The sequence below is a fragment of the Limulus polyphemus genome, unplaced genomic scaffold, assembly GCF_000517525.1.
Source record: "Limulus polyphemus unplaced genomic scaffold, Limulus_polyphemus-2.1.2 Scaffold493, whole genome shotgun sequence".
Taxonomy (NCBI): Eukaryota; Metazoa; Arthropoda; class Merostomata; order Xiphosura; family Limulidae; genus Limulus; species Limulus polyphemus.
The window spans coordinates 453,488-465,559 of NW_013666103.1; the positions used below are offsets into that span (position 1 = coordinate 453,488).

The window sequence follows — 12,072 nt, forward strand, 5'->3', positions numbered from 1 at the left end:
TTATTAACCATATATTAAATTTCAAGTTTATGCATTAAGCAAAATTTATTCACAAATAAATTCTAATAGGAAAGTCCTATTATAATAAGTAAATGAGAAATAAATAATGAGTCTCCAATGTTCTCACCCTCTACAGTCAAGTCCTTTATATGCCGACTGAAGGTTTAAATAGAATTTTAGAACTTTAAACCATTGTAAAAAGGCACATTTTGCCTTACGATCTTTGCTTATACATTGCCCTTCTGTGTACTATAAAAAGTGGCGGGAATAATTTCTAGTTTTTAAACATATATTTAGAAATCTTCACGTAATCCAAGAAAAACCATGTTTTTTGTTAATGTTAATTACTTCCTTCCAGATTACAAATAAATACATTTGATTTTCACTCTGTATTCCTGGAAGTTACGTGTAAATACGTCGTATTCTTTCACAGTGATTTTCACTCTGTATTCCTGGAAGTTACGTGTAAACTGACAAGTTTTTGAAATGTCCAATAACTCTAAGGTTGTACATGACTTCTCGGTCTAGTGTGTTCCAGAGTTTTCGATAACAACGTTTGGTTTCTTCCCTGAAACATATTTCAAAGTAGCTAAACTTAAAGTTTAAGATAATAAAAAGAAACATTAAGAATTCCAAGACCTCAGTTTATAAACGTTATATCTTCATTCTCAAACATGTACAATGATAAATAGCGAAATGTTGCCCAGTGGACTTAGTTTGAACGACATAGCAGTTAGTATACAACTGAAGACTGTTAAAATAGACAATCTGTTTGGTGAACTGGTGATTAGTCAACAATTAGATCCACCTGATGAAAGTCAACATTATTTGAAAGAAATGGCATGGCATTAAGTATACAACTGAAGACTGTTAAAATGAACAATCTGTCTAGTGAACTGGTGATTAGTCAATAATTAGATCCACCTGATGAAAGTCAACATTATTTGAAAGAACTGGCGTGGCATTTAGTATACAACTGAAGACTGTTAAAATGAACAATCTGTCTAGTGAACTGGTGATTAGTCAATAATTAGATCCACCTGATGAAAGTCAACATTATTTGAAAGAAATGGCATAGCATTTAGTATACAACTGAAGACTGTTAAAATGAACAATCTGTCTAGTGAACTGGTGATTAGTCAACAACTAAATCCACCTGATAATAGTCAACATTATTTGAAAGAAATGGCATAGCATTTAGTATACAACTGAAGACTGTTAAAATAAACAGTCTGTTTGGTGAACTGGTGATTAGTCATTCCATTTGGTTATTGGTTCTAAACCCTTTTTGGCTTCTCATTTGTAAAAACCGATGGTCAATCTCGACCTAGTAAAATAACTTTATCGCGAAAAACATCTGACTTACTAAATACTTATTAAATAAATAAGCCATTCAAAAAATACATAAACCATTATCTACTTTCAAAGTCTGCTCGCGATCCATTCACACATTTTGACGACTAAATTTTGGGTCGCAACTCATGGGTTCAGAAGCCCTGCGCTCGATGACAGTGAAAGATATAACAGGTAGTGTACAATGAAAGTTGAAAGTAAGTTGTTAAAATGGACAAACTTGTTTCGTGAACTGGATTACACGATGTGGTGGTCCATTTGAAGGCAGATAAATTCATAAAAAACAAACACTAAAAGAAATTTCTAACTCGTAGTTCCTACAGGCTCCACATCTTAGTAGAAAAATATACGAGACCTAGTGCTAACAGTATGATCATTACATGTTTACATTCAGTATTGCTACAAAATCCCTTAATATCTGACGCAATAGAGAGACCTTATCATTTTGAAAACATGTAGCCTAATTCCACTACGTGACCTGCACAATCTTTGGATGTGCAGAAGTCTAAGATTACAAGAAAAAACTGAGGATTAGTAGAACAGTTACTTTCTCCCGTATAAACTTCAAAAAAAAGTAAGAATTTCATAGTCATCATACTAACTCATAAAAAAAATGTCGACTTGCATACTAAATTTCGTGCAAATGCTTAACACCTGTGATTGGCTACTGTTCCTATAACGCCGTTATATATTTTTCACAATGGCCAATCGCGGTGAAGGAAAGGTGGATTATTGCTTGTTCTACAAAGATATTCGACTTCTATTCGCGAGTAGGCCAGTATATAAGTCCATTCGCTGCTTATTCACCCGTCTCGTTACTTTCTGAGATGAGTTTCTGATCGAAGACCAGTATGGTATCAAGAACAGCACGTTTTCTGGTTCTGGTGACTTTGCTAAGTAACGGTACGTTTTTGACTTTCCTTGTATTCCGTGCGTTATCATGATCTATATAAATCTAAGACATGGTTTTTGGAAGTGAATTTCTTACATAAAGTCACATATGGCCAAAGCTAGTAATCTATCTCATCACATTGAAGATATGATACTAGAGGTAGCTATGTACCTAAACAAAAGCTCTCGTAGCTCAGCGATGATATTGAGGGATTATAACACTAAAATTCGAGTCTCAATCCCTGAGGTGAGCAAAGCGCAAATAGTCAATTGTGTAGCTTTACGCTTAAAAGAACACAAATAATTTATTTCTTTGAATAAATATTAAGTTAAGACTAAAAATAGTTGGTCAGATAAGTTTTCTAAAGATCTAAAGATGTTCCTAAACTAACCATTTAATAAACTTTAGTTTACTAACTCTGACTTGGGTTTAGCATGCTATTTACAGTGCAATCTTTAGATTATTATAAGCGCACATACTAATAATATTTTTATCTACAAACTCGAATGCTCAAATACAGCACGATCTTTATTTGATTAGTACTTGCCCTGTGAAAAAGTTTTCTCCGCTTGTTCTGTGTGTGTGTAAGAAAGAGTTTGATTATATAAATATTCTTAGTATTACCACTTTTAGTCGTCTGGAACGGTATTAAAGTTTGGTAAAGAATCAAACTTGTCAGAGGTAAGCCTACCGAAAGCTAAGGAAGTTCGGGAGCGTCTTCTCCCGAAAATATTTTACAGTCATGCTGGCAATTTTGGCATTTTTGTATGCAGCGGATATCAGGATATTATGGAAATCAGGGGTAGGGGGGAACGAAAGCGGAATTGTGAAATTAATATGAAAATAACCAACTTACATGACGTTATATTTCTTGGTATTAACCTTTTGCGACCAAGCATTTTGTATTTTCAGAATCCAGGGAAAATTGAGCATTGTATTTGATTTTGCTAACCATATGGATGCACTGTGGTAAGGATTTTTCACACTGATCCAATGATATACGATTTGTAGGACATTTCTTCAACAAATTGCTAACCATATGGATGCACTTTGATAAGTACTTTTCACACTGATCCAATGATATACGATTTTTAGGACATTTCTTCAACAAATTGCTAACCATATGGATGCACTTTGATAAGTACTTTTCACACTGATCCAATGATATACGATTTGTAGGAAATTTTTTCAACAAATTGCTAAACATATGGATGCACTTTGATAAGGACTTTTCACACTGATCCAATGATATACGATTTGTAGGACATTTTTCAACAAATTGCTAACCATATGGATGCACTTTGATAAGGACTTTTCACACTGATCCAATGATATACGATTTGTAGGACATTTCTTCGACAAAATATTCAATTGATTGGGGTTATTCCCTTTATCTCATCTTTTCGACTTTCTAGCTCCAACTATCAGATTGGTTTTAGAATTTTTATCTGTTATCTTTTATCTTTTATAGCGAATCAATAATTTGGCCCCAAAACTTAATTTAAATTAGATCTATTGTAAACCTATCGATTTGGGTCGTCCCTTCTACTGTGCTGCTATTTGTACATTTTACTTAAACATAGAAAATAGTCTAATACTTCGGTTTTTTGTGATTTGGTTTTTAAAATTGTGAGGTGTCTATTTAGTGAAACAACTTACAAGTGGTCGGCTAGATTATAGCAATTTAGATTCAGGAAGTTTTATCCTAAGACTCTGAATAATAAAACCATCAAGTTATTGCTTTCACGACAAAGTCCAACTAATGACCCTTCTAAACATTGGAAGTTCTTTAATTAAAGTTAGCCTGAATTACCACTATACTGTATTACAATTTGCTACATAAATTCCCCGAATTATTTATACTTATCAATAGATTCTACACCATATGCACCCGTTTCGTTAGAAGTTAATCTACAGAGATCTACGTAATTTGTGGGAAGTGTGTTATACTTAACCTGTTCCAAAAGCGTGTTATTTATTTTGCCTAGTGCTAGACAAGAGAGTCTAGGTCAGCTTCGAATGAGCAGAGAGAGAGAGTCAACAAACCAGAAGAACCACTGACATAACGGGCAGTGCCCGGAAATATTAACTGGGACAGTCAACAGTTCCCAGCATCACGAATCTACCTATTTTGTTGGTAGTTTTTTTCTCTTTCAGTTTTTAACGAGTTCTGGTATTTGTGGCATACAAGCGGGTCTAGTTTTTTTATTGTTATTTTGATGGTGTAATGCCCCATATTCAGATCAGGGTTACTTTTTCTGGTTTACCGCGTGAACACCTAGATCACCAATCAAGTTCTAAGGAGAACCGGAACGGCAGGTTTATAAATGCCTCTTAGATATATGTTTGTCAAGGTAGGATGAAGTACTTTGTAGTAATGATACTCCTATGTACGAATCCTACGCAATTAAGCATTATGAAACTAAACAAAAACTTAGGCGTTACAATTTATAAAACAACTATTTTGTATGGGTTAAAAGTTTTGGTTCATTTGAAACATAAATGAAAAAAAGGGTAATTTACACTTAACAAAAGATTTTCAAGTTTTGAACGTTAAAAAGCAATGATCTTAGCATGATATTGCACGATCTTATTCAAGGCAATCAAAGCGGCAATGTATTGTGGAAAATTAAGCACACTCTCTCTCTTTCTTTCGCCATCTTCCGGAAAAATAAGACAAATTGGTTTGATTTGTTGTGAATTTTGCGCAGAACTGCACGAGGGTTATCTGTGCTAGCCGTCTCTAATTTAGCAGTGGAAGACTAGGGGGAAGGCAGCTAACCAACACCACCCACCACTAACTCTTGGGCTACTCTTTTACCAACGAAAAGTGGGATTGACCATAACATTATAACGCCCACACAGGTGAAAGAGCAAGTATGTTCGTTGACGGGGATTCGAACCCACGACTCTCAGATTGTGAGTCGAGCGCCTTAACCACCAGAGAAAAAATACTGGTAATTTATATTATTTCAAAGTTCATGTAATTTTTAGGAGCATTTTCAAGTATGAAAATAAAAAATATTCCTTAACTTAGGTACTTCTTACTTGTAGAGTTCCTTCATGACGACTCAAGTTAACTGTAGTAAGAAAAACAGTTATAAATTCTCAAAATTATCGATGAGAAAAGTAGATAAATGCGAGGATTTGACATCAATTTTTGTTTCTCGTTCTCCTAGGTTAAAAAAAAAAAAAGTTAATGATATTTGGCGTCGTGCCTAATAAGCATTTGGATAAACCGGTTGTGACAAGATTACCCTAATTTAAGGATTTTATATCTTTTGGCGCCCCTTGTGGCAATTTAACCAACCTTAATGCAAAAAAAAAAGTTATCATGAGAGAAAGATCTGTGATTTTTCTATGGCGTACTTTTGACTGTGTGGTGAACAGGTGGGTGTGTATTGCCTTCTGTCAATTCTGAGGAAGGACGGTAGCCCGAAACGTTAACTATCCTGATAAAAAATATCTTTTGTCAGCAATATGATAACCAATTTCTTTTTCGTATATACAAATGTGTGTTTGTGCTCGTACCAGTGTAAGATCACCAAATAGACTTATTTATGACAATACTAATATTCCAAAAATTAGGCCAAACAAGTTAATAAGGACTGGTAGATAAGTAACCCCCCAGTGGCTCAGCGGTAAGTCTGAGGGTTCCATTACAAATCAGGTTTCGATGCTCGTGGTGGGCACAGCACAGATAGTCCATTGTGCAGCTTTGTACTGACCAACAAAAAAAAAAGATCTGTGAACTCTCTATTCTGTTTAGAACTATTTATGTATTTAAAAATAATTAAAAAAATATTAAAACGTGGACAGCAATAATTGGTTTTATAAAATTAATTAATTTTGTTGGTTCACTTTAAAGTCAATTTTCTCCTTCCATTTCATTTCATTATTTGTCACTTTTTACCGGTCCTCGTAGGTCAGTGATAAGTTTGCGGACTTACACCGCCGAAATCCGGGGTTCGGTTCCCCGTGATGGACAGATCACAGATAGCCTACTGTGTAGTATTGCTCTAAAACAAACAAACACGATAACTGTTCACCTTCCGGTAAATATTTTAAATTATATGCAAGATGATACAACGAAAAGCTATTTTACTTCGATCATCGGAATGGTAAACTTTCGGGAAATCATTATTATTATTATTGCATTCAGATAGACAAAATCAAGAAATATACACACGCACTCTACGCTTCTAAAACTCTACATTTAAATCTAATGAAATGTAAAAATAAAGGTCTAATCTTTATTTGGGTATATGTGTATAGATATATACCAAATATTTCCTCGTTGCTACGTAGGATTGTTTGAAGTTAAGCACAATGGGCTATCTGTGCTCTGCCCACCACGGGTATCGAAACCCAGTTTCTAGCGTTGTAATTCCGTAGACATACCGCTGTGGCACTAGGGGGCGCTACGTAGGAGGTAACATGAATTTACCCGTACTTGCTCTTTTCTTTATTAAATGTTTTATGTATGATAAATAGCGTGGAAATATTGGCTTCAGCCTACGCAGTGGTACTACTTTTAATTCATATATATACTTGTGTATTTATGCATGTATTATTCTAGAAAAAAATTTGATTTATCCTGACTCTCAGAAGTTGTTATTATTGATTTAGATTTTTCTGATAGATTTGTATACTAAGTGGATGTTTCTGTGTCTGTAGTGCTGGGTGTGTCAATTGTAAAGAGACAAGCGGAAAGTACGAATTCTGACACCCAGAATGATTCCGATCTATGTAAGGGTAGATCTCCCAGCGAGTACTTTCGCCTGACAGCAGCGGAAGACTGTCGAGACGTGGTTCGTTGTTCCGTACAAGGACTGCTGGCACTAAGATGTCCCACGGGACTGGCATTTGACATCGAAAAACAAACCTGTGGGTGGAAGGACCAAGTCAAGAACTGTGATCAGGTGGAGAAACCTCGTCTGGCCACGCCCCTTCTTTCCACAGATGAACCAATCTGCAGTGAAAACCAGTTAGCTTGTGGGAACGGTGAATGTATCGAGCGTAAGCTGTTCTGTGACGGAGAACCTCAGTGTACTGATGGATCTGACGAAAACGCTTGTAGTAAGTACGACTCAAACTCCAATCAACAGTGAACATTCGTTTAAATTGAGTTTTTCTGTAAAAACAGTGGCAGATTAAGAAATGAGATGAAATTCAGACTAAAAAAAATATACATTAGTAAACAATTAAAAAATCCGTGGGATCACTAGTCATACACTTGAACTTAATACTTCCTAAATTAATTGTTATTCTGTGTGTATATGTATATATATATAATTAAGTAAATAGCTTCAATACTGTTATTTACATTAAGTATTAATAGGCGATTAAAATCAGCAGTATAAAACAACAATGAACTTAATATAAAATAAACATTAAGAAGTTTTTTGTTTTTTTTGCAAAATCCATTGTTAATACTAGTTGTCCCCGTAAAGACATAACGGATATTATCTTTGGTAATAGCTCACAAGTACTTAAGAGTACGGAGTTGAGTGCTCACACCCACAACGTCTCAACTCCTACTGCCATTCACTGTCTGTGTAGCCAGTTGTGGGAAGGCAGTTACCCTTAAAAGTTCTTATAATTCCTAAAGTAGAAATGAAATGAAACCACCCTAATATTTCTACTATATGTCACTCCCAGCCTCCGCCCTTAAAAAAGAAATAAATAGTAAAAGATCTTAAATAAAATGATGTTTTATGTATATACATAGCATGTATGATGTACGAATGCGTATTTTTAAAAGATCTTAAATAAAATGATGTTTTATGTATATACATAGCATGTATGATGTACGAATGCGTATTTTTAAAAGATCTTAAATAAAATGATGTTTTATGTATATACATAGCATGTATGATGTACGAATGATGTATTTATGATGTACGAATGATGCATGTGTGATGTACGAATGCGTATTTTTGAAAAACAGATTTTTTTTCTTCTAGAAATGTTTGGAACATTAAAGTTGTTAAGGAGTCAAATAAAATGATCAATTGGAGGTAGCTCTTTTTTATGGACTTCCCCCGCCAAGAGTTATTTTTTCTTTGTTATATAGTCTCATTCTGAAGAAGGGTTCAGCAAAGAATCTGAATAGTCGTTTCTGAAAGAAAGGAAAAACCCTGAAGTGCATAAAAATAACTACTCCAAGTTCAATAAAATGGCCAAACCAACCCTTAAAGAAATGATTGAATTTCTTATGACCAAACCAACTCTTACAAAAAGTATTGAATTCCTTATGGCAAAACCAATCCTTAATGAAATGATCGCACTCCTTATGGCCAAATCAACCCTTTAAAAATGATTGAATTCCTTATGGCCAAACCAACCCTTAAAAAAATGATTGAATTCCTTATGGCCAAACCAACCCTTAAAGAAATGATTGAATTCCTTATGGCCAAACCAACCCTTAAAAAATGATTGAATTCCTTATGGCCAAACCAACCTTAAAAAATTATTGAATTCCTTATGGCCAAACCAACCCTTAGAGAAATGATTGAATCCCTTATGTTTGGTATTTCTATAGAATATTATTTGCATATCATTTAGTGGTTCTTTCATTTGTAGTTATAGCATAATTTGAAATCAAAGTACCTCTTCCAACACGTTAATCAAGTTATTCTTCGTTTGTTTGGCTAGAATAATTAGTTTAAATATATGGTTAACCCTTCCATTTAGTAGAAATACTTTTAAAAACTTCACGACGATGGAAAATTGTTTATTTAGTCTAGTTGTGAATATTCGAAGTTCTGTTTTTTAGGCATAAACATCGTATGTGTATGTATTGGGAAAACAAGTTTTAAATGTATGCGTGCTACACTAAAAGTAACTTTTTGTTTGGAAAATTGAAGTTTCTATATCTCTTGAGAATATAAGTTATCAATAAGAGCAAGGCTATGGTTTGTATTTTAATAAAAATTGTTTTTAGTTTCATGTTATGTTTTTTTTTGGAAAATGATATTCCCTTTTGTTATTCATAACAGATTACATCTTTCTTTTTTTTAGCTAAAGAAAAGGATCCTAACAGAGCGCCTCCTTGCGACCAGAAACAATGTATCTTGCCAGACTGTTTCTGTTCTCACGATGGAACTCTAATTCCTGGAGGAAAAGATCCGAACGAAATTCCTCAGATGGTCATGATTACTTTCGATGACGCTGTCAATATCAACAACATTGACATATATGAAGAACTGTTCAGAGAAGGTCGGAATAACCCTAATGGATGTTCTATAAAGGGTACCTTCTTTGTTTCCCATAAATACACCAATTACTCTGCAGTTCAGGAACTTCATCGCAAGGGGCACGAAATTGCTTCTCATTCCATCACGTGAGTATGAAATTGAGAGACGCGATAAATAGATTGATAAAAAAAAAGCTTAACATAATTGTGATTGTTAAAATGAATCTATAGTTTGATAAAACTTGTTGTATTTGTTTTCGTACACGTTGCTTCGAGAGTAGATTCGAAAAATCGTCGTAAAGTTCAATTTGAATCTCGTAAATTATGCAATGTGTTTTATGGTGTTTTTTGTGCTGATCCACCCTTCAACACATCTTTTTACTTCTCTTTTTTTTATTCTGCTTCGCAACTCTGGTCTTGTGTTAGAAAGTTTACTTTATTGTAGTAAAATGCAATATTCATTTTTCACAAATGTTATATATATATATATATATCTCAGGAATATTATAATTATTATTTATTTTGTATTTCTCTAAATAGTCACCGAGATGACGAGACATACTGGAGCAGTGCCAATCTTGAAACTTGGGCAAAGGAAATGGCGGGAATGAGGTTGATTATTGAAAAGTTTGCCAACATCACAGACAACTCAATTGTTGGTGTCCGTTCGCCATACCTGCGCTTGGGCGGTAATACCCAATTCCGTATGCTGGAAGAACAATCCTTCTTATATGACTCATCCGTTACTGTCCCTCTGTCCAATCCTCCCCTCTGGCCCTACACCCTTTACTTTAGTATGCCTCACAAGTGCCACGGTAATGGGCAGAACTGTCCCACGCGTTCTCATGCTGTGTGGGAGATGGTCATGAATGAGCTGGACCGTCGTGAGGACCCAAGTTTTGATGAAAACCTGGCTGGTTGTGCCATGGTGGACAGCTGCAGCAACTTGATTACAGGTGATCAATTCTACAATTTTCTCAATCACAACCTGGAAAGACATTACACCACCAACCGTGCTCCTCTCGGCTTGTTTTTCCATGCCGGCTTCCTTAAGCTGAATCCTGAATTTTTGGATGCTCTGATAAGCTGGATCGACGAGATGCTGGACAGAACGGACATTTACTTTGTCACAATGACACAAGTTCTTCAATGGATGCAAAACCCTGCAGAGCTGAGCCGCATACGAGAATTTCCTCCATGGAAGGAGAAGTGTGAGGTCAAAGGTCAGCCTTATTGTAGTATTCCCAACGCTTGCCCACTAACAACTCGTGAACTTCCAGGAGAAACCATTCGTCTACACACTTGTATGGATTGTTCCCAAAACTATCCATGGATCGAAGATCCCACTGGAGATTATTTTTCCTTCAAAAAATAAATGATATCTAAAAGTTAGATAATTTAATTTTTTAAACAAATTTGACCATTTAAATATCATGTTTTAATCTTCCCCAGCATGTTTATTGTTCCATGTTTCGTCGATTTGTTTTGCAGAACATTATCCTGTGGTTTTTTTTTTTACAGGATTGTTTAGGTATACCTTTACACGTATGTATGAGGGTATGTAATTTGCACAGCTGTCTTTACTGAGCCTCTCAGTCTGGCGAGCTCTGATCTGAATGAGAAGTAAAAGTTTCAACCAGTTCCGGCGAACATTTAGCTTTGACATTGGACAACTGTGTGACGTGTAACTTGTATAAACACTTTAGCTACGGAAATTAATTGTCATTGACAAACATTTGTAGTTTCCCAAACAAATCTGAATTTTCTCTCTTTTTGAGCCTTAATTAATCTCTAGTAAACAGTGATTAAATAGACGACTGCGAGTTAATTACCTCAAATGTACAGAAATGTTGAAAACATTTAAAAACACATTGGCTTTAAATATTTTTTGTATCAAATTAGACGCCTCTTCTGACCATTTCAGGAAGAATAGGAAACAAAACTAGTACACGAAAACACCGGAACATTACCGTTTGTAAAATAACGTTTATAATAAAATAAAGTGTTTTGTAATTTTGAAAACTTTTATGAATATATATACAGCATAAAGGCAGATCAGGAATTACTGGGCCAACCTTGAAATTGCATCGTGATTTGTAAAGCTAAATGTTTGTCTGTTCTCGTTGAGGTCGATGATATTGACAATCTGTTGCCTTTCTGCGCCCTTCGAACAGTTACGTTCGTTATTCTAAATGTTGTGATTATGTGCCTATCAGCTTAAACTTCAAGATCTTATGTAATGCTACTGGTTTTAGAATTTTACACATTAAAGAGAAAGTTTTTTCAATCAGTGTTTCGAAATCAGATCTGAACAATAATCAATCGGCTGTTCAACATCTTAAAGCGTGTCGCATATATTTTATTTTGTTGCCAATGAGTAATCTAACGCATTTCTAAGCATTTTAGTTGCATTCGACGCATTAAATATTAATCGTACCAAGAAGAGTTCTGTGATTTAATTGTGACAGAGATCTTTTAAAATCGTTTTTTAGGGCTCGTATGAAGTTGACGACTGGAAATATATTGTGCTATCCAATCAAATATTATCGAACGCTATGAATTAAATATATCTTCATCGGTTGCCAAGGTCGTTTTTATCTTGGTAAATCTCTTTATACACGATATTGAA

The 12,072-nt window shown here is 34.8% G+C and overlaps 1 protein-coding gene across 1 annotated transcript; it reads left to right on the top strand.

Moving 5' to 3' along the window:
* The first annotated feature begins 2,099 nt into the window (after positions 1-2,099).
* Positions 2,100-11,733, top strand: LOC106458615. The gene is made up of 4 exons (XM_022384889.1): positions 2,100-2,256; positions 6,923-7,324; positions 9,269-9,590; positions 9,984-11,733. The coding sequence occupies exons 1-4, from the start codon at positions 2,205-2,207 to the stop codon at positions 10,816-10,818; spliced, it is 1,611 nt and encodes a 536-aa protein (XP_022240597.1). The 5' UTR covers positions 2,100-2,204; the 3' UTR covers positions 10,819-11,733.
* Positions 11,734-12,072: the final 339 nt, after the last annotated feature.